At 43.1% G+C, this 24635-nt stretch overlaps 1 protein-coding gene across 1 annotated transcript in view; it reads left to right on the top strand.

Annotated features, from left to right (window-relative positions):
* The window catches only part of LOC147733205 (uncharacterized), a 618178-nt gene that overhangs the window by 171001 nt on the left and 422542 nt on the right, over positions 1-24635 (top strand). The window contains exon 11 of the mRNA XM_086957739.1: positions 9836-9905. Coding sequence (XP_086813865.1) covers positions 9836-9905 — 70 coding nt within the window. The remainder of the gene's footprint in view (positions 1-9835; positions 9906-24635) is intronic.

Genomic DNA, 24635 nt, shown 5'->3' with positions numbered 1-24635 from the left:
GTTCTTAAAATTCTAAGTGCACCTAGATACTTCCTTACACCCAGGATCATACACAGCAGCAATAGCCATCTTCTATGTGCGTCATATCCTGGAATAAAATATAATATGGTTTCTGATGGTCCCCTGCACACCAAACACTCATTGGTGTTGTTTTTCACATTGGCCCATTTAACACAATATATTCTAATATGAGGACTCTGGTACCTGAATTGAAGGAACAATTTCCGAGTTGGAGGAGAGGTAATCTCATCAATCGACTTCTCATATCTCGGTAAGATTGTAGAATTAATAAATTCCAAGGTATGGGAGCCCCCCACATCTAAGAACAGGTTCCACAGATACCTGGTCTCAATATTCTGACTTGATAGCCATTTTAGAGATGGCACCATACTCCTCCGATATTGCCCAGAACATCTCCATCCCCAACTTCCTGAGCATTGACCTTACATGCATAAGCCATGGTACATCTTATGTCCTAGATAAGGCCAAGACATCCTTTAGGATTTTTCTATCTGCTCCCAAAGCCAATGAGTTCCATATCTTATACCAATAAATCTGGGGCCTTAACTCAGACTTCCAGGACATTTTCTAAAAGCCAGTGGTCTGCTCTCCGGGCGGGCAAAGAGGACCTCATAAACCTGGTTCCTGTTAAATGTTAAAATATTACAGTTAGCGTGACCCCAGATCTCTGCACTTTACAAGGCAGCTCCCAGTGTTTTTACATTATAAATCTCAATTGATGGGCAGCTTTCTTGACCACTGTTCTATTTAAAATCTTCGTCTCTCTTGAGTCAGTGGGCAAACTGATTTTTTAGACCTGCATGGCCCTATCCAAATTTGGTCTCAAACGTGTCCCTAAGTAATCAAAGTTAGAGAACTGCTCTATTTGGTCTGAGTCAGCGTACAGCCTACATTTGTACTTTTTGCCTCTTGCATGGTTGAATAACAAACATTTTCTTTTTATAGCCATTAAATTCAAGACCACGGTCTTTGCAAAAAAAGTTAGTTATTCAGGAGTTGTTGGAGTCCTTTAAATAATTTGGAGATCAGGAGAGTGTCATCCGCAAGGAGTAAAGCGAGTACTCTCCTAACTCCCACCTTGGGTGAATCACAACCATCCTTGTCCAACTGATTTACTTCATTCTTTACATATACAGTGAGACTAGAGTGGGGGCTATGACAGAACTCTGCCTGACCCCCCTGCCGAATACTTATAGGCCAAGTGAGCTGCCCTAGGTTCCCCTCCTACCTCTTGCAGTTATCTTTGTGCAACCATACCAAAATTGCAAGTAGGTTGAGAGGGATGCCCATACTATCTAATGTGGACAACAGTAGAGCCCTATGGACTAAACTGAAGGCTGCCCTTTGGTCAACGTGGGCGACAAAAGGACAGCATCCATTTTAATAAAAATACCAATGTTCCTTCGAGAACAGCTTGCTACCTACTGTCCATCTAGACAATTGAGATCTATGTCACAGCATCTACTTGCAGTACCCCGTACCGGGACAGCTACTTGGGGAGACAAGCGCTTCACAGTGACAGCAGCCACACTCTGGAACTCGCTTCCGTTAACAATTAGATCGAGTCAACCCCTTCTCCAGTTCCGGAAACTGCTGAAGACGTGGTTGTTTAACCAGTATGCGGCCACCCTCAGAGATCCTAACTGTAATCTTAGCGCCAAGACGCCCACTGGCATACGTTTGCGCTTTACAAATCGTAATAATAAATAAATAAATAAATACCACAAAAGCTTCCAAAAAAGGAAATTAAAGTGAAATATCTGAGTGACTATACTAATATCACTCCTAAAGTCCTCCTGGAGATCAGATAGTATATTTCTTTCCTGGATTATTTTTTTCCTGGATCAAAACCTGGAGATATACCCGAATCTTTTTACAGAAGATCTTCTGTGAAGCGTCTATCATTCTTATTGGTCGATCTTTGCTTGGGACTCTATGCTGCCCCTTCTTGTGGATTAGAATGATCTCTGCAATACCCAAGTTTTATGAATTGGCATGCCCTTCAAAATGGTCACCAGACTTCCAAGTTAGATTTAAGTAGCTCATTTGGAATACGGTCAGGCCTGGGTGCTTTTGCTGGTAAGCTAGTTCTAATAGCATTTTAAGTCTCACTTAGTTTGAACACAAGGATATTATGTTTCTTTAAATTGACTGTCAACTTGGGGTTGATGCCTACTCATGGTAACATTGTTAAAGGACTATACGTTACTAAAATGGGATGCCTGTTCTTCAGGTTTCACATGGTATCCAACTAACTTCTTGCCACCATTATTCCTCATCACCAAGGATGCCCAAAAGCTTGCATTATCTTTTGCCATCATGGCATAAATCAACTCGAGCCAGAATGCATCTTCCCAGGCTCCTTTAGCAATCTCGAGTTCTTTTTTATATAGTGCCCTTTACACCAAAAGCTGAGACCTGCCCTTAGATTTGGCCGCTACCAATAGTTGAACTTTTGCCAGCCTAGAACCTTTCTGGATTGTGTGATTTCACTTGATGTCTTGCACCAGCCTCTCCCTTATACTATTAAAGAACACCTCATGGATCGTTGTCAGTAGAAAACCTCTATCTTCTGGGGCTACATTTCCCAAAACCGCAATCAGCTCAGCAACTGCTTCCTCCAGGGCTTTCATTTGTTTTTCACCCCATCCCCATCTAATTATTTTTTCATTGTTGGAGAGCGTTACACCCCTAACTTGCGCAAAACCCTGAATTGGTAGAACGTTGGCAAGGGTTCCAAGCATTGACAGGCTAAAAGCATTCTGATCACTGTCTACCTTATCAATGACCCCCAAGTCTCTGTGCAGAAGCCCTGCCCTTCAAGCCTATTAAAAATTAATCAATATGGCTAGTATAGCCTGGCCTATTAAAAGCATGTTTCCCTTTAATATCAGATAAGGGTTTACCGTTTGCTGTTCTAAGATTAAAATTCCGCCTTAGTGCAAGTAGCTGTGCAGGTTTCTGAGGACCATTTTATAAAAGGCAGGTCTATATGATCATGAAAGGCAGCCAAAGGTGAAGTGAGCGATTTTGCAGACACATTTTGCAATCCAGATTCTGTAGTTTTCGGGTGGTTATTGATGATTCAACCTGCCTAAAATGCTTCGCAGCACACATCAGTGTCGGGGGTGGCAGAGCAGGATTGCTGTCTGAGGGAACCCTGTTACATGTAGAAGTAGCAGAAGCATGAGAGTGGCCCAGTTTGGCCCTCTTGGAGAAACTGCTCACTGGAATGTCAAGAGTCCCCTCATTTTCAAGATGGAGCTGTAAATGTCTATTGGCCAGCTGAATCTCCTTATTAATGACCCCCGCAGTCACCGGTAGGTCTCAACCCTTCAAGCTTACGCTTCCCCATCATAAACAAAAGAAGAAGAAAAGATGACTCAAGCAGTCAAAACCACTGGCAGCAACTAATATGAGTGCAAGGAATTAATGCCCACTGATCAGCATAAACTGAACCAGAGATAAGCAACAGTCAATTACATATATGTAGACGATACTGGGTGACCAATAGGGGGCCGCTCTTGGCCTGGTGTTCGCCTCCTCATGTATCGTGCCTGCGAGTCTCCAAGAGCTCAAGAGGGCACAGGCAGGTCAAGCCCATCCTCCTGGACTTGGAAATAACTTTAGGGGTTGTGGTCCCCCTTCTACCAATGCAGGTGAAATCGATGTCCCATGCCCACAGGTCTCCAAGCGCTCAAAAGCAGTCCCATTATGCTTATTTCCAGTCCAGGGAGAACCTGACCTGACAGTTCGGGCTGGGCTGTTCCCATGGGGATCAGGGTCAAGACTGATTTGCATACGGCAGAGTCCAAACTGGGGTGGTGTGGTGAGTGAAAAAAATGATGGATTAAACCCAGATCTGTGACGGGGGGTGAATGTTTGGTTCAGCATTCCATCCATCATTTGTTCTTTTTGTTTTTGTCACACTAAGTGGGAAGGGTATGCCCAGATGTGGGTCCTGTGCTCACTGTGCCACTGGATTCAATCTAGCCTGGCCTATGAGGAGCTTAAACCCTGAAACCAGTCCCAGGATGCGTATTTCTGGTTTAGAGAGGACCTGGACTGGCAGGTGGCCTGTTCCCATGGGGAGCAGCGTCAAAACTGATTTGCATATGCCTGGCCCCAGACAGGAATGGCGTGGTGAGCAAGCAAATAATGGAATAAACTCAGATCTCTGACTAGGGGTGAATGTTTGATTTGGTCAGCATTCTGTCCATCATCTGTTATTTTTGCAAAAGCATGCTGGCAGGTCTATTCCCTCTGTGGGTTGTGTTTCAGCCACCGCAATCACAGCAGCTGCAATCGATGTCCCCAAGGATTACAGAAGGTATGTAGCTCTAGTTCCTCTCCGCTGGACTCAATAGCAGTATCAAAATCGCAGGACCGAAGAGTGGAAAGTAACCGTACTCCAAGTAGTGGTGCTTCAGCCAGCGACAATGGTAATTGTTGTATTCCTCCTCCTGCACTTCCTTGTAATTCTAGAATTGTTATGACTCTTTTATGGTTCCACATTCTCTATGTGGGAGTTTGACAGACTGTATAAGCTGTTATCTTGTAATAAATCATCCTTCTACTACAACTCTGTGCCTCCTGGATTACATCAGTAATGCCACCTTCCCTACCATTCACCCTGTTGTTTGTCACCTATCATTAACAGAGAACCCCTTGAGGGGTGACAGAGGCCTCTGCCAGGAGATACAAGCGCATCAGCTTCTGTTGCAATGCAGGGATTCAAAAGGGAGGAAATGATGGATGGAGAGGTGAGAGAGCCATGCAGTAAGCAAGCTGCACTGACACCTGGACGCTTCTGCGCACCGAGGCTCAACACCAACGCCACAGTGCCTACTCTGTTGTTTGCTCACCGGACATCGTCTGTTGATTCCTGTTGTGCCCTGGTGCTTTCTGTGGAGGGACCGCTGCAGCGCCTCGCCGCCGGGTGCCGCTTCGTGGCGCTACCGAGGACCAGGTGCTTTGAGGGGGAAGGCCATCGGCTTCAGGCGAGGAGTGTTCCAGGGACTCGGATGAACAAGAGTCCCTGCGTGGGCCATAGCAGCTGGTCAACGCCCCCTGATAGCTCCGCCCCCCTGCCGGTAAACTTGTGGAAAGCGTTTTCCCTCCTGGCCATCTGTGGGACGCCTACTCTGTTGTTTGCTCACCGGACATCGTCTGTTGATTCCTGTTGTGCCCTGGTGCTTTCTGTGGAGGGACCGCTGCAGCGCCTCACCACACCCGCTCCGCGGGTGATGCTGCGTGGTGCGTGAAGGCCCTACCGAGGACCAGGTGCTTTGAGGGGGAAGGCCATCGGCTTCAGGCGAGGAGCGTTCCAGGGACTCGGATGACCAAGAGTCCCTGCGTGGGCCGTAGCAGCTGGTCAACGCCCCCTGATAGCCCCGCCCCCCTGCCGGTAAACTTGTGAAAAGCGTTTTCCCTCCTGGACATCTGTGGGACGCCTACTCTGTTGTTTGCTCACCAGACATCGTCGATTGATTCCTGTTGTGCCCTGGTGCTTTCTGTGGAGGGACCGCTGCAGCGCCTCGCCTCACCCGCTCCGCGGGTGCCGCTTCGTGGTGCGTGAAGGCGCTACCGAGGACCAGAATACTAGAACTGCCCCGCACAAGTCAACTTTGAAGAAGTTATACTGGAGTTGGGTGATTGATGGCAGAAACAGTAATGCTAATTTGTGTAGGACCACTGTGGATTTCCTTTTGGTTAAGGAGGTGCACTTCTGCGAGCCGTATCTGGATATTATCTTAAAACCCTGGGACAGGGCTCTATACTTCAAATTTAGGGTAGGCCTACTTCCAGTTGGGAATCTGACTTCCAGGTGGAAGGTCCCGGCACAGACAATCCCCTTCTGCCCCGTTTGTGAGACTAGGACAGAGTCAGTTCCCCACCTGTTGTTTGAATGCTCAGCCTATGTAGTTCCTTGCTGCAGATGGTTGAAACCACTCTGTAGAGAGCTTGGGACTAGATCCCACAAGGAGGCCCTACGAATTTTGAAAACGGACCCGCGGCCCCTGTTTGCATGTGGATTGGCGAAATTCCTAGGTTGGGCATGGCGCATTAGATCTACTAGGCTTTTGTATCTTGTTTAATATGTATTTTAGACAGTTTTTATGTAAATTATTCGCGCCATTTGTAATATGAACTGTATGCTTTTTATCTATGCATTGGCTCTTTTTATTGTTTTTATGTATATGTAATGCTTTTTAAGATATGCATCATATCGAAATAAAGCCTAACTGACATAAAAAAATTCCTCTCCTTGTTTCTTGCTCCAAACTCCTCCTCCTACTTGCTCCTCACGATTCCATGGGAGCGCTCAGTGGTAAAAACTGCCAAACACTGGGTGCCAATGCTTTAAGCACATCCAGTGACCCCTGCGGCCCCCTTACCCATTGTCTACCATCTGCTAGCCACTGCTACACGCTGCCTCCCAGGCTCCTTAATATCCAAAAGTCCAGCATACCACCTCCTCAGCTTCATGCTCAGCTGTCACTGATTCTCGGAATCTGTCTCAGCAGCAACAGCAGCAGTGCAGTAGTTGGCGAGCAGCCGGGCACAGGTGGTGCAGGGGAAATGGGTGTTTGCTTTTTCTTCAGAACACCTGAGCAAGACTTCAAAATACCAGGACACAACATGATCACTCTTCCAAATAGGCCTCTACAGACTTTAGAATACCAAAGTACAACATAATTAAAGCTCAACACTCATTTGCCAAGCAAAGGGGAATATTTATTGTAGCATGTTCCCATATATCAAATGGCAATAATGCACAGGTAAAATAAATGCAGGGAGGGCTCAACTGGGCACAAAAGCCCTAGGCAGCACATCCATTGCCAGGAGAGTTCCTGTCAAAGTGCCAAAAGGTCTCCGTCTTTATACTCTTTACTAACATGGAGAGAGACTTCTAGAAACTCCCCTCCCTTCATCTGCACTATAGGTGCTGGCTACACTCACTGCATCAAAGCTCACTCAATGGAGCTGGTGTAGGCTGCGATGAAAGTCAGCAGTCAGGCGTTTCTCCACTAAGACGGTATACGCCTGCAGATGGAACACATTCGTGGCATGGTGCACAGCAAAGGCTGTGAATCCCCTGTTTGCACCTCTTTCCGAGGTTCTCTTGATCATCTTTCTTTGGCCCAGTAGGGCTCTATGCTTGGCACTCTAAAGTACAACCTCTTGGACATTTCAACCTTCGTTATGCTTCCTGACTATCCTTCTCTTTCCAAGTCCCCTGTTGTAAATCGCTTTCTCCAGGGCATTACTCATCTTTTTCCTCCTGTTCCCTTCCTAATGCCTCAGTGGAACTTGAACTTGGTTCTTACATATCTTATGTGCGCTCCCTTTGAGCCACTGCATAACTGTCCTCTTAGGCTTCTGACTTTGAAAACTGCCTTTCTGGTGGCCATTACCTCCGCGCTCAGGGTGAGTGAGATCCAAGCTCTTTATTCCAAGCCTTCCTTTCTGGCTGTTCATCCGGACAAGGAAATCCTTAGAACTAGACCTTCCTTTCTTCCTAAGGTGGTTACTTCTTTCCACATTGGCCAAACCATCTCTTTGTGCCTCCGCAACCTTCAAAAGAGGCAGAGAGGCTGCACCGTCTGGATCCAGAACGTGCGCTTTCCTTCTATTTGGATTGCACCAAACAATTCCGGGTGGACGACCAGCTTTTGCTGGTTACGTGGGCGTCAAGAAAGTTCGGGCCGTGCAAAAATGGACCATCTCCAGGTGGGTCATTTTGTGCATCAAAGCATGCTATTCTTTGGCAACGAAGGAACCTCCTGTGGGACTGCAGCCCATTCCACGAGGTTACCGGCAGCTACCACTTCTTTGGGACGGGGAGCCCCCCTAATGACATCTGTCAGGCAGTTATGTGGGCATCACTGTACACGTACACCAAACACTACTGCCTGGACAGCCAAGTCCAGAGAGACAGCTTCTTTGACTGTTCTGTTCTCCAGGACGTTCTGGTGTGAACTTAGTTCGCAGACCCACCTCCGGGGTTGGTATTGCTGGGGTATCTATTCTAAGGTAAAGAATCTATAACTGACTGTTTATTTCAGATGAACAAATTACTTACCTTCGGTAACAATATATCTGTAAAACATAGGTTAGTTATAGATTCCTTACCGCCCCACCTATCCTCCCAGTTCTGCGAACTGACTTCTAGGGTTAAGGACTTCCTTTTAGGGCCCTAGCTTTGTGCACCAGTGGTCAGTGTCTTGCATAGATCTGCGATTCTGGCGTGGAAAGTCATGTACAGAACTGACGTCAGCGCACGAGGGCATTGTCTATGTAGCTACCGCAACTTCATCCCAACAACCATGATGCCAATCACAAATGCGGAGTCGACCGACGCCACCTTCCGACGTGCAGGTGTACTGCAGATGAAAAACTATACGGATTCAGTCTAACGCCTGGAGGTAATTCTAAGGTAAGGAATCTATAACTAACCTATGTTTCTTACAGATATATTGTTACCGAAGGTAAGTTACTTATTCATCAATAACATTTTAGACTAATGTCAGCTCGTGGTGCCTGGAATAGAGAACTTGTAGTGTACGCATAAAAATGCTGATACATCCCCAGGTGAGGCACTCCGTGGGTAATCATACAATGATTCAAAAGGTTGTTGTCCAAAAAGTTGTTTGTTTATTCAACAAGGTTCATAGATAATTTATTCGATGATATTAGCTTCATATCATTCCAATAAGTAGATCTCTTAAGTTAGAAGAATCAAAGTGAACTGCTCCAATGTATTTCGGGCGGGGGCCCTTTATCACGGAGTGTGCATGTCTGTAATGGCAGCGTTCGCTAATTCAAAGGTTCAGGAACGTAGCTTGTTGCGTACACTACAAGTTCTTATAATTTAATCGTGTTTTGATGGAAACACCACCCATGAGTGCACCCAAAACCTTCTAAAAAAACTTTCTTAAAACGTTTCAGAACTACAAACAACGTCGCAGTGCACCACCTATTCCTCTTTCTCTGCCTGGAATAGAGAAACATTATATTGTGACTATTTTTATCTGTTGTACTGCTTTTAAGATATTGCATATATCGAAATAAAGCCAATCAATCAATCAATCAAGAAACATGATGCACAGCAAGCAAAAAATACAACATATAATTAGAATGGGGTCCACCATCTGAGGCCTACTACGACCCTTGCTAAATTAATTTGAACATATGCCAACTATAGCTAATCAAATGTACGAGAATCACTCATTATTGTAAAACCAGATATGAAATATCAGGTTTATATATTCAAGCAATGATCATATGGATCACACAGTAACATGGCATTAGTATGCAAAAATGAAATAGGGGCACCATCACTACCAGCCTTCCATTTCATCGAAGGATGACATGAATCCACTGGCCATTTCAGTATTATGTTTATCATCTGGGAAGTCAATAGGAGACTCTTCACTATCTCCAATTGTCACTGATTCCAACAGTGTACAATCCACTAATGTATTTTCACATTGGCATACAATGGAAACAACCCTCTGATACATCGGGCCCTCAGTTCTGTATGACTCTATGACATTACATTTGTGTGTGACTGACATTCTCTGGCATAGATTGTGGAGTGTTTCATATAATTAAATGAAATAAATAAATACATGCTTAATGAGGGAGCTGCGGGTTTGATTCAAGCTGACATCATGTTTTAAAATAACCCTAGTATTATCTCATGAACAGTGCATAAAATATTTTTTTTTCAGTTCTTCCATTAAACGTCTGCTTCAGATCATAAACTTGATAGCCAAGTTTTCACATTTGTTTTCTGATTTCTTGCCAGATAATTGTGATCAAACCTGATGGAAGTGTGTTTGTAAACTCGATCCACACACGGCCCCCCATGTCTGCAGGTGAGTTTACTATAGTGCCTAGTCGATCTGACTGGGAGACTGAATGAAACAAATTTAGTGGTTTACAAATCAAGATACGGGGTAAGGGTTGGTTGGTTTGATAGCATGGTCCAATACATAAACGTTTGCTAGGGAGTAACCTATGGCAGATAGTCCAATAGTAGGAAGCAAATATCAGCCACACAAATACATTTAAAAGCTTATTGAGCCTCCAGCCATTGTTTTTACTTTGATTAAAGAGTCATTCACCTATTTGAAAGTTTTAAGAAATGAATGGTGTGGAGATGATGAATCATATCTAGAATGTAATATATTTTACTGGAGCACATCAATTATTTACCTTTGGAAATATCATATACATGAATAGCTTTTTAAGACATCTAAAAAGCATTTTTCAATATTGTAAATAATTTAGCCGACATTTAGTGAATACATGATTTAATTCTGTTATGTCCTTTATTTCACCCAGCATGATTGAGAACATACTCTGGTTGATTAATATGAGCTAATGGGAAAAAACAAAACACCTGGTAATAATTCCTAAAAGTAAACTTATACTTTTGTGTGCATTTCCTATTTTTTTATATTAACAAATTACGAGTTTAATTTTACTAATAGTAATTTTACGACTGTTGAGACTCGCAGTTGGGTGCAGCGAACTCCCCATATAAAAAGATAAGACCGGCCTGTCTTTTTATGTGCGGAGTCTCCCTGTAAAATTACTATTAGTGAGATTACACTTGTAGTTTGTCAATATCAAAAACATAGAAAACCTACACCTGTGTACGTTTACCATTGTGAATTAGGCCTTTGATGCCCATACTTCATTCAACTTTATTACTCTTCCTATAAGTATTTTTACCACTACATTCCATTAGTGCAGCTCAAGTTTGCATTCAGGTCCATATTACTCTTGCGTGTGGTACTTTAAATGTCTGTCGGTGTTGTTATACTCTACAATGAAAAACACATGTAAAACACATGTAATTTGGCTTGTATGAAAAGTCGCCCTCACTTCTATGTGTGCTGTAGAATGCAGCACACATAGAAAAAGGAAAAACAAAGAGAAATAAATATATTTGTCCCCGTTGCGCCTCCCTTACGCCTTCCCTGGTAAGGTGTAAGCTTTTGGCACTGCCTCAGACTTACCATTTCTCGTAAATCTGGGGCAGTGTCAAAAGGCCGTGGATGTTGCTGGGAACGCCCCCAGCAACACCCATTACACGTCCCTTTAATGCAGAACACTGCGTTAAAGGGACTGATATTTATCAGCCAACATTAAGCCAAAAAAGTGGCTTAGTGCTGCCTGATAAATATCACGCAGGCTTCTGAGCCACTGAAGGTCACAAAAAGTGACTTTCCGGTGGAGCAAGGGGCCTCATAAATTAGGCCCCCTAAGTATTACCTTTGGTTGCAATTGGAAGAAAGGTTGGCAAAACATTGCTGACAGAGGATTAGTCTGTAATCAGAGTATGAAATTGCTGTACATACAAGCAAGCTCATCACAGGGATCAGAGGACAGATATAAACATTAAACGGCATAGGAGATAAGGAGATAAGTAAGAGCCATGGGGTACCCTCTACAAGATGGCTTACTGTAGGGGCACAAAAACTGAACAAGGGAATTTGATAGGGCCAGATTCATTAGGAAAGAAGAGAATCAATCTGCCCTTGATATTCATCAAATCAAATTGAGCTAAAAGATGAGAATGCTTAATTGTTACAAAAGCTGCATTGCAATTACCCTGAGGATTACACATATGGGCAGGTCAATCATTTTGAACCGTTGGAGAACATGAGCATGTTCCCTGATATGGCATGTCCCAGCTCTACAGGGTCATCACTTAATCGTATTCCCTTTGTGATTTGGCTAAACTGTAAGGCTAGAATAAAGGACCCACCCCCCCTCCAGAGCCCTGCACACCACTTAAATCATTAATGTTCATGTCCTGCCCATTCCCAGTGCAGAGAACGTAAACATCAGATCCTTCCATTTCGGGCAGGGAAACCCTTTGGTTCCTGCACTGGAGGACTTCCCTTTGTAGGGCTGCCCCTCTGCTGCTGGGAAGAGCTTCCTCAGGAGCCAGAGGTATCTTTTTTTGAAGGATGATCAGTGTGCATGGCATGCAGACATACACACAATTGAAAACAAATGTAGAAGGAGCTGTTCAGCTCATAATTTACTGACTTTGTTCCCTTTGGGGCACCATACACTTTCGAACTGTACCTCTCCCTAGTGAATCCTTGCATGGGGATTGCAGCAGGAGAGCACTGTCTTTCCCCCTCTTCATAAAGAAGCTGATCCACCTTCAGTGAACAACATAGCTGTGGTTTCAACTTGCAGCCCTGTGTTTCACGAATGTACTCTTTTCAGCACAGGCGAGTTCATGCATGTCCTGATGACAGCTGCGGTCGGTAGGGGAGTACCTGCCGGGGCGGTGACGTGGGGAGGGGGAGGGGCAGGGTGGGGGGTAGTAATGTATGTATAATGGATGTTTGCAGGTAAGTAAACATATAAATAAATCAAACGAATGTCGTTGAATGCACTGCATTGCATTTGAGGATGCAGCGCACGCAACGAAATTCGTTTGATTTATTTATATGTTTACTTACCTGCAAACATCCATTATCCATACATTACTACCCCCCACCCTGCCCCTCCCCCTCCCCACGTCACTGCCCCGGCAGGTACTCCCCATGGCAGTTTGGTATATGTGTAGTTCAGACTCGACATTGTTTTTCATTTAAAGACTAGGGTTAAGTCTGGCCCGTTCTGACATCGGGCCATGACTCCTACTCCTGTCCCTGTCCCAGGACCCAGAGCCCAAAACTGGAGTCATCCACATGGCAAGTGAGAGGAAATGTGTGCCTTTTGGGCATCATTTTGATATTTCGCCTGGCAGAAAGGAGGTAACCCCACCATTTGGCCTCGCCTAGATGACAGAAATGCTTTATGGTGTCCAAAGGTGGGACCCAATGGCAAAATGGAATGAAGCCCCACACCTTTCCTTTTTTAACCTATTCCTGCTGCTGAGTAGTAGTACTGTCTCTTAAGGCAGGTAGATTGATTGTAGGTGACTTTTCAAATATGCCTTTTAAGGGCACAGATAAACTGCATGGTGCCTAGGGTGGGGCTGCAATCTAGTGCCAGGATGAGCAAGCCCCACACCCGATTTTGTCGCTCACTTTTTTCCCTGGTGTTCCGGCGAGATGTTAGAGCCTCTCTGGGATGGGCAGATAGGGGTAAACACCACAACCAGCCCACGCCAACGAGGCAGCAAACCTACCAGTCTACCACAAGAAAAATTGAGAAAATTATGGAGGTGAGGCACTGAACCATCTTGGCTTCGGTACCCATCCTTGAGCAACAGACATAATTTCTGCCCCTCATTACCCTAGGGCCAAGATGTGAACATATTTGTAACATGCAGTATACTGAATTGCCCAACTTATTAGAGTGATAGGATAGCACGGTCTGCTATATTGTCAGAGTAAATTATGGACATAATTAGTAGAAGTTGTTCATGTGTCAGAATAACTGTATGTATGGATGTTCAGCTCAGCAGACTACTGAAGGAGCAGAAGCGCAGGTAACTATACATGCATAGGACCACGTTTATTGTGAATAAACTGTTACAAAATACCGTAACAAGAGTGCTATGGACCCCTAAGCAACAAAGGAAAGTGGGTTTCCATTACCTCACCAACTGGGGAGCAGTGGACCTCTGTGCTACTACATCTGATGCAGGATTGCAAGCTACTCCCCTGTTAATGACAATTTTCTTTTACATTGTTCAGTATTGGGTACAGATAGTTTTAGCTGTTTGTTGGTCAGAACTATTGTTTTGAATCAATACAAAGTGGGATTTGCATCAGTCCCTTGCTCATGATTTTATTGTTTATCTTAGCAGCCTCTTCTTGATTCAGTGGCTTTCCTCTCTATTCTTTTGCTTGTCCCACACTCAACCAGTTGATTGTGTCCGTCTACTTCTGATATTGTTTGCATTTAGGGAACTACTTTTTCATTTCATTTAGTCACTCAAGAAGTGTGTGTATTTTTTGCTCTCTTTCCCATCTGCTGCTTTCCCCTTTAGTTTGCACTGCCTCCCTTTTGCTCTCTTGTTTTCCCCTCGCACACCCCCTGCTCAACCATGTTGATTCTCTACCTTCCCATGTGTTGCTTCTCTACCTTCCCAGGTCATCCGGTGCTTCCACACTGCAACCATCTTGTTTTTTAAAATAAATATTCGCCTCCTGTTTGTCTGGACTCAGGAGTGGTCATGCTCCTGCATCCCCCAACATCGAGCTTCCAGCTTAAATATGCAAAATTAAGGATTATGTGACTAGGGGGAAAGGGGAAGTTGCGAGAGAAAGAGAGAGAGAGAGTGATATTCTTGCATCATGGTGGAAGTCTGTAATTATAATGACAGTGTTGTTATCCAATCAATCGTGCATTAACTCTTCTAACCCTCCCCCCGCCCCTATGTCTCTTTCACAAAGTGTGAAAATAGCAAAAACAAAGAGCGGGTGGGGAGAAAAATCAGAGCCATACCTAACGGACCTAGCACCTTTGGGAATAGAGGAAGGGAAAAATAAAAAATATATGTTCTCTGCCACCCTTTCACTGATGCTGCAGTTTTTCCTCTGATGTGATAATTGTGTGAGTGTGTGACAATTTATCAATAAATTCAATTTAAACCTATAACCATGAACATGTTTCATAAAACCATTTTTTGTGTCATTATTAGGCACCATAAATTACGATGGACACTTCTTGGGTTTTATGGATGCCAGGGTGACGTGACGCTTTACACTGGATTGTCATGACACCAATGTAACATTTTCTGTTGTGCGGATACATCCGGTGAAATGTCTATCATCGTATTTTTAGTATCACTGTTGATATTGTAATTTTTGCTATTCTTCTTCAATCTGTTCTTCTCTTTGGATGGTTTCTTGTGGTCTTTGAATCTCTGTTGGTGAATTCTCAGCTTTATCCTGGGGTATCTTTTATAACATTAGAATCTTATGATGTTCTGCTGTTGGTCTTGCTTCTTCAAACTTTCTATATAAGGCATCAGCCTTGCCATGGTGATTACAAGGACAATAGTAGATATTATACTGAAACATTGGATAAAAATAGTGACCAATGGTCATGCCAAGTGTTTATGGATATCACAGATTTCAGATAGCCAAGATTTTTGTGATTATTCCAGACAATGATGAGAAAAGAGCACCCGCTCCTAATAGTGCCTCCAGTAACAAAATGCTTCATGAACAGCTAATAACTCACAGTCATAAATGGTGTAAATTGAATAATCTGATAATAGGGTGTGTGGAAAATAAATCACAGGATACAGTTCCTGGGTTTGTGGATATCTTTGGTTATGGATGGGTCATATAATAAAAGACGAAAGAACTTCCTGCCTTCCACTGTGAAGGGTAATGAATGATCAGGATGTAAATAGATGGGTGCTTTGACCAGATGGACAGAAATGTGTCTTATTCACTGCTTCAGTGGAAAGCAAATCCCATGTCAGTATGCTAAGTTAGCAGAAGAGCAAAGCGGGACAACGGGCCTTCTGAATTTCTTTAACCACGGTGGGAATGAATCAATCCCTCACTGCTGTACCCATTTCATAGTCCATGTGGCTACCCTTTTCAGGACTATGACACCTGATATACTCTTCTAGAGACAGAAAACATTAATATACCATTCAGATGATAACAAATGATTAAAACAAGACCCACAAGGTATATTTTATAAAATACTGCAAGGCATCCAATATGTTACATAATCTAACAATGCTGGAAGGCATCCAGTATGTTACATAGCCTAAATGGGGTTTTTAAATACTTGAAATATCCATATGAAGTATTACGGGCTGTCTTCCATTCATCTCCCTTCTGAATAGTGACAAGATCTTCTTAAATCAAGTTGTGTAACTATCTGGGCACCTGGAAGTTAACCTAATGGAACTGACATCAGTGGCAAAGGTCATCAGTTTTGAGTGGTGATCTGATTGATGTCTCAGTAATTGATGGAGAGGCAATATTATCCTCCTGGTTTTGGAATAAAGAAGATGAGAGCCCAAGGCAGTAAGATGAGTTAACCTGTTTTTACATTTTCCTCTAGATATTCTTTGAGAACTTGATCTTTTCAAGGACTTAAGGGATAAATGTGCTCAGATGGTATCTTACCATTTGATTATAGATTGATTGCACAGTCAAATGGACTGCAAAAGGACAATGTGTCCGCTGCCTCACTGTTGAAAACATTCTCAAACTGTTTATAAACTTCTAGTGTTTCTGCAGATTTTTATTCTACGGACACCAATATGCAGGCTAGATGATTGTTCTCAGGTGATACCTTTTCTAGAAAACCAATACTCTTTACACAAGGGATCAGAGAAATAAATTCGCGGAACTACTGAATCAATCCAAGGATTATGTTTTCTCATCCATGTAGTCCCTAAAATCATAGTTGAGGTGGGCGCATTAATCAAGTTAAAGATCACAGTTACAATATGACCTGTCTCTGTGGCCATATCTAAAGGAGCTGTTTCCCACTCGATAATTCCAGCTGTTAAAGGGATTTCATCCAACCCTTGGACTTCTTCTAGTACTTCTGTCTGAAAGATAGTAATCAGTGTCTCGTGTTCTAATGATATGTCCATGAAGAAGCCAGTTGATCTCCAATGATTAATTCCTTGATCTCTAACGGATACTTGGGTTGGTATTTCCACAAAGAAATAATAATGTGTCTTGGAAGAGGCAAACCCATTATCCTGACATTGGCTCGACCTGGGTTTGCAATGTATGCTCATGCCAAGTTGTTTCCCGTTCTCTTGGGGAAATTACGAAAACATGGCACTGCTTTTTACCACAAAGAATGCAGAGGCCTTCTTACCTTCTCCTTTCTTGTTCCTCCTGAGTCAAATGTTTTCTTAAATTAGCAATCTGCATTGGTTCGTCTGTCAAAGTGTCACATGAAGCTGTTTTCTTTCTTGGCGTTGTTTGAATATATCGTGGAGTCTACCTCCTTCCAGAGTTGTCCCTTTTCTGTTGAAATTCTATTTGCAATGTAAAATCAGACAATTTATTTAAGGAATCAGGACCGGCTTCCACTAGTACAAAAGCGTCTGTGGTCTCCACGCGAATGCCGTGGTAGAGTGCAGCAGTGCTGTGCCATCCAGATAGGCCACCTCAGGCAATATTTGTTTACGCAGATTGATATACTAAAATAAATCTTGAAAGATTTTAATACCACCACATGGGCTTCTTGTTTGGTTTATCCTTTACTGGATATGATTTTCAAAGCCTTTATGAATTGGTTATAATTCTTCAAACAAGGATGCTGATTTAAGCTCAATCCCATGGTGTGTATAAGAAAAAATAAAAGTTGGTAAATGCTTAGGTATTCACTAGAAATTGATTTTACACTGAGTCAGAAATATGGAAAAGGTGTGCAGATCCGCAGTATACTTTTCAGGAGTGCCCTTTGCTCTCTTGTTGATGACAACATACCCTGCTTGCTACTCCTTCACCAGTTTGAGGAACATTGTGTGATGTTTTAGCAGTCCTTAATTTGCCTTGAATCTTATTAATAACATGACTGCAAATCACCTATGCCAAAGTAAAGTTCTATACCAACTCCATTAATGAAGCCACAAACAAAAGTAGAACACATTTCATAATAATTAATTCCTGCAGCAACCCATCACAACTTGTTGTAGAATCCCACAATAGCTATCCTTCCAGACCCTGTCTCTTATAGCTCTTGCTGCACTACTCCCTCTAAGCCACTTCATATGAAGATAATGGCTTACCCTCGTCCTTTCCTAAAACTCTATCAAGGGAAGCTCTCTCACCATTGTTAAAGCCTCCCACACTCAAGGCATCTTCCAGTGAGCACTCAAGACTGGCCAAATCCTCCCATTTCTAAAAAGTCTACATTCAATCATGATGACCTGCCCAACTGCTGCCTCATAGCTCGCCTACAATTCGTTGGCAGGATCACTGAAAAAACTATTTATGCTCAACTCCAAGATCACATTAGTGCTAACCATATCCTACATGACTACCAATCTGGGTTCAGATTATGCTGCAGCATGGCGTCTGCTACCTTGCATGTCGTAGACAATGCCCTCTTGACCACAGATCGAGATGACTTATGCCTCCTGATATTGCTGGACCATCTCAGCTGCAAAGTTGATCATTTGACCCTTATCCACACCCTTAAACCTCTAATGAGATTCACTGCAAATGTCTGTCACCAAACCTTCCCCTAGCTCTTCAGTCAACACAGTTTGTTCACAGAGACACCTGTAGGTCCCAAAACATTGCTATCACCTGCAGGGTCCCCTGGGTTCCATACTGTCTCCAGTTATAATTAGCTTCAATACTTCAATATGAAGACCCTTTGGGCTCTTTTCACAGATAAAAGCATCAAGAGCAAATGATACACAGATCTACCTAAAAGTATCCTCTGCTCCAGGCGCCCAATGCTTCCAACACTGTCTGTCCCTTATTCAGACCTGAATGTCAAGTGCTTACCTGAAGCTCAACCTATCCAAGGCAGAATTCCTTTTATTTGCAAAGACCAACAAGAAAGCAATAGTACAAACCTCGCTCAATACTATGAACCTTGACAGCTTCAAACCCCAACTTTTACCTTTGACCAAAGGCCAGGTCACTTGGATTATTTTTGAACCCCAACCTCGCCTTCAATGAACACATTGCCAAAAAACAAACATGAAAGGTAGTAGCTGTCTTCTAAAAAAACCTGCAATTGTTCTTCAGAAGTGCTGTTCAGGTCCTTAAACTACCGCATCTGGATGGTGGTGACACTATGCTGACACTATGTTCCATGGCCTCTCAGACTCTACATTTGCACACCTTAAGGGCATCTGCACCATTTCTCATCCAAGGCAGGAAGAAATAAGATCACCCTCATCCAGAGCAAACTCTGTTGACTCCCATTGACAGTCCAATACCATCCATCTTCACTACCAACTGCATCTTTTACGAAACCATCATGACCAGCAACCCCTCTTATTTTGCTGACAAGCTAACCAATCTTTGGTGGCTCTCAGCAAATCCACAGCAATGCCACATCAGACTGAAGATTAGGAAGTATAAAAAAAACAAAGCAAGCCTTTTCCATAAATGCACCCAGCATCTAGAACATCATCCACATATCAGTAAGGGTCTCCCCAGTGCTGCTCCAATTTAGGAAAGAGCTGAAGATACACATCTTTAGAGAAGTAAACACTACAATGCAGTAACTATGAAACAACTACCTCTCCTATCATTCATTGACCGTCTGCTTGCCTTTGACCTTATCCAGTACTCTACTCCTGTAGCAGGGATTTCTGCTCCTTTACAGAACTGTGCATAGAGACTTGGAACCTCAGTGAATGAGGGTGTGCCAAAACTCACCTCAGTATCCAAAATCCCCTACCAGACTATCTATCAGTGTCTCATTGGTACTTATCGACCCCCAATGATTAGACAACCCAGAACAAGAACTTAGAACACCTCAGGTAACGTGGAACTCATGAACACTCTTTCATTATACTAACATATCAATCCAGAACGGGGAGTCAATGAGGACACGTGCGAGTTTGAAATGTTTATTTCTAATGCAGTGTTCCTCAAACGCAGTATCTTAGCTAATACAGGCAAACATATTATAAGGAACAAGGTTAACAGCATGGTTACTATTCCATACAATACAAAGGGTGAAAGCATGTTAAAATGCTAAAGGAAAATGTCTAAATAGAAGCTCAGTTTACCCTCCCTAGCTAGTATATTATATTATATCTACAGAAGGTCTCTTTGGGTTTAGAAGGGCAGGCACATACCTTTGGGTTCAGCAGAAATGGATCACATCATCTCCTGCACCAACTCTCTGCATACGGATATTCATCAAGTGTGTGTCTCCTGCTTTACGCAGTGCATTATTAAACGTGCCTAAACACAAAGTTGGCCACAGCTGCATCCATATTATGTCTACTCTGTGCGCTGATCAATCCAAACAATAAGCGCTGTGTTGAAATAGCCTTGAAGGCCTCGGCACTCAGTGTACAGACATAGCTTGCCAAGCAAGGCTGATATTATAAGCAAACATGTTATTCTCGTGTAAAGCAAAATACCTAACTAGGCAAAAAGCTGTTATAACAAAATGTGTCGTGTGCAGAGGCAGCAGAAAAGGAAAAATGGCGTTTAAACTTCTAACAAGCTCATGCTAACTAAACACAGTGCAAAGGTGAAACCAATACACAAGACACTGCCTGTCACACTAGGGTCATACTATAAATGCCAAACCCGATGTGCTATTAACAGTTTCAGCCTTCATGCTTTCTCTTACCAAATAATTCTTTATACTGCAAATTTGCCATCAAGGCACATAAAAATAAAATATCAATTTGATATATCCATTTAAAATGATCTCAAAAATAGATTTTACAATCAAAAGAAATCCATACAATAGCAGCATAACTGGTAAAGTGTAAACATAGTCCATGATGCTTGCTGAGTTCATAAAATACATAAAATATAAAAACTGTGCTGAGAATCCTAGAATCAAGGTGAACAATATGCATACAATTCATACTGTAGCAGCCTGTTGCGCTAAATGCAAACATGGTCTGCAATATAATCCCGCAATCATAATCTAAATGGCATTTAACCATTTAATCCATTGCTCATCTTAAGGTGCTAGCTCAGTATGCAGCTATGACAGCATTCAAGGGGCTACCTTTTTCTGTCTAAATCTCCACATATATAACAGGAAATGGGAAACAACAAATAAGATTGGCTGTGTTGTGTTGGTTCCTGATATCCTAGAAGCTGTCCTATAGCCCCTGGACCCCATATTTTGACATAGTGACAATATCCACTTCCTCCTATGGGCCTGATAATGAGGACAAAAGAAGTGAACATGCTCAGTACATTATTTTGCCTCAGGACAATAGAGACAACACATGTCAAGTTCTTTATTGGCACGTTGTGATTATCAGTGACTGTTCCAAGTGGCAGGATAGGAATACGAAATGCCATGTACAGGGCTTTGGCGAGTGGGGGCTCAATCACGTCTATGTACTCTTCCAAAGAGTAGACATCTTTAAACTCCAGAAAGGCTGATGTCAAAGAGCCCACCCTACCATTCATACTGATACTACCATCCACATGCCTCCAGTATATACCCTTGAGAAGAAACTTCGGTACTTTGCATGCAGACTCTGGATTCATCCAAAGATTCACACACCCAAGCTCATTCAAGTGGTATTTAATGAACCCAAGCCATGAGATTCTAGCAGCTCCAGGGAGCTTTAACATTTCCTGTAAACCCATCCGATAAGACACTAAATCAGCAGAAGCCCAGACACTCCTCTAGTACAGTAGTGGTCTAAGTTCAATTCTATTGGCGAGGGGTCTGCAGCCTTGTTCTAACTGGAAGGGAATGAGTGGGATACTAGCAGGAAGGTTAGTGAGGAGCAGAGCAAAATGATTCTCCACCAGCTCCTTATCACTTACATGTTCATGCCCCCAAAGTTCTGCACCATATAATGACCCCCCAAGTGATTGTAAATTATAAATTTGGAGGGCCAAGGAAATCAGTTGAAAAGTGGAGCCATGTAGAGCCCTCAGAATGCTTCTCCTGCATAATGTTCTACCCTGAGTCTTCATTTTTCTATCTATGATGACCAGACAAACTGCTCAGTGAGTGTGTACCGTTGTTATTCAAATATACAAACTCTCTCCAGATGAATACCATTGAGAACCATATTTGGATGGGCTGTAGGACAGGCATTCAAAACCATATACTTGGTTTTAGTAAGATTGATCTCCCTACCTCTCTGTCTGCAGAAGACACCAAATTGTTCTAACAGATTTTGAATGCCCATGGGATATTTAGAGACCAGTAATATTGTGTACTCATACAGAAGCAATGGTACCTTCCTGTTGGCCAGACTCTGAGCATTATGCTTGCACAACTAGTTAGGGCACCAGGTAATTATTACATAATATAAGCAGGGTCAGGGCTAAAACACACCCTTACATTACTTCCCGAGTTACTGGAATGAACACTGTCAGTTCACCAAGAGAGCTGTATCTGGCCTGTGCTTGGTTATTCAAATGGAGCCTGCTGATAACATCTCCAAGTTGGTCAAAACCCTCCACAGGGCCTTCCATCGGACAAGGACAAAGGCGAAGATTGATGAAGCCTACGTAAAGACATCCACCCCTTATTGTAACATTTTTCCAATAAATTTGTTTAAATCTATATACTTGGTGAGTGAAACTTGTCCATGCCCAGAGCCTGACTTTTAAGGGGAAATGACACACAATTGATGACCAGAATGCTGAACAAATCAAAGCATTCACCCCCAGTCAAGAGATCTGGGTTAAATCCATAATTCTTTTGCTCACCATGCCACCCCAGTTTAGACCTGGCCATATGCAAATCAGCCTTGACCCTGTGCCTCATGGGACCAATCCAGCCCGAACTGCCAAGCCAGGTCCTTCCTGGACCTGAACCAAGCATCCTAGGACCGGTTTTGGGCTTTCAGCCCTTATCAGCTAGGATAGCTTGATTCCAGTGGCACAGTGAGCCCGGGATCCACATCTGGGCATACCCGGCATACTTGGGGCGAGAAAGCAAAATACACACAATTGATGGACAGACTGCTGAACAAATCAAAGCATTCACCCCCAGTCAAGAGATCTGGGTTAAATCCACCATTCCTTTGCTCACCATGCCACCCCAGTTTAGTTTCAAGGGGGTCAACAAGCCCACATCCTCAATCCAATCGTGCAATATGTCTGGCTGTAAAGCTGCCGAGAACTGTCAATAAGGCAAATTGACCGATAGTTAGAGGGAAGGGACCTTAAGCCATTCTCGCAAAATCAGGATGATCTTAGCCCCTGCCCACATAGGGGGCATTGGTAACCCCACCGCCACAGTTCTGAAAAAGCCAACAGGGAGGGATGGCAGATAGACATTGATTAGATAAATGGTGACTAGATTGGCCTTATCACTTTCAGGCCTACAATACACATTATACTAACAAAATGAGACCCCAGAAGGAATCTGCATGATGACACACAATAAAGCAGGAGAGCCAACATCAATTACTTCAGTTGTACATTCCAGGGTGGTTTTGATCCGGAATCCAAGGCACTCCGATGGACGGCCTTTCCCAGATGAAGATGCTGGTCAATGAAAGCTAGCAAGCCAGATCAAAACAGCCCGGTCTCCTGGTACAGGCAAATATCATATTGGTCCACAAAGTCACACCAGTCTGGGCATGAAGGTTTGTTCATAATGCCAGCAAGGTTCCAAGAGACAAGCATTGTGTAAACCTTGGCATTAATTGTGTGGGCACAAATAACAGACAAGCTAAGGGCATCAGTCTCTAGAAGTGGAAAGCCATAAATTGTGGAGGATTGCAATATTTCGCCAATCTCAGAGGAGCTATTTGCATCAGACACTGTATGTAGGAAGCCATCAGCTACAGTAGATTGTTGTGCATCAGAACTAGATCCTGCTACCGTAGCCCCTTCTGATTCAGTCGCCCTATTCTTTTCCAGAGTGGGAGAGAGTCAATCATTGATGTCCAAATCTGTTAGTGGTAGATATCTATTGACAGTAGGAACAATGAAGGCCCCTGGAGCATACGCTCTGTAAGGCAAATTCCCACACCTGCTCAGCTATCTTGGAGGATTGGGTTTATAAAAAGAACCTAGGGAGAAAAATACTGAAATACACAAAGACACGTTGGCAGGGTATGTGCTGCCTCACTACTACCAGTATTCTCCAAAAGGTAATAATAAAAAGTAAACCCTAAAAAGGTTTTCCTATACAATCTCCCAGAATTGCCCACCTCATAAGACCAGCCACCATCATTGGTCTTAAATGTAACATAGAAATAAAAATAAGAGAGACACATGTAAAGAGACAAATGCACAACAAACCTTAGAAACAGTTCACAATACACGTACTAGTGACGATGACAGGAACAGGTTAGGCTTGATGTAATAGATCCTTTACTTGTAATTTATGTACAACACAGCCAACACGCTTCACCCATGCGGGCTTCTTCAGGGCAAAAAAGTGGTCCAACAAGCGAAAATCCCCCGGGTTGGTCGAGGAAGCTATTGCAGAGTCCTAGCAGCAAGGCTTCAATATACATGCAATGTAAACCACGCCAAAAATCACAAGTAAACAGCTCATCGCTAATAATAATAGTTCACGAATGGTAGTCTCGCAAACCCAAGCGCATTGCCACGCTGTGCTGCCAAATTGTATACGGCCGAGAGATGTACTTCTTCCACGTATAATTTCAAAAGACGAAAAATACTGGCAGCTATTTCTAAATTACAAGGCCTGCAGCCAGTTTTGATAAAATGAAGAGCCATGCCCAGGTGCCTACAATTTATTACCGCAGAGTCCCTTTCTATTGATTTTGCTGATTGACCAATCCACCCAAATTTCCTCACCAGTAGTATATCATCATATTTGGAGATAGAAGAATCAGTGTTTCGTAAAAGCCAGTGGGAAACTTTATTTTTGAATTCCAGGTATGAATCCTCCCTATTAGAGGAAAGTGGCGATACTCAAACCAGGTCCGTCACATACGGATAGCAGCCAGATGACAAGGTCAAGCATTGTTGGGTGCATTTGGTATAAACTGGGACTTTGGCTCCTGAAAAAGAGCTTGA

Source organism: Lissotriton vulgaris, chromosome 2_1, assembly GCF_964263255.1.
Source record: "Lissotriton vulgaris chromosome 2_1, aLisVul1.2, whole genome shotgun sequence".
NCBI lineage: Eukaryota > Metazoa > Chordata > Amphibia > Caudata > Salamandridae > Lissotriton > Lissotriton vulgaris.
The sequence above is the reverse complement of the archived record's forward strand: the minus strand, read 5'-3'. Positions and strand labels throughout refer to the sequence as shown.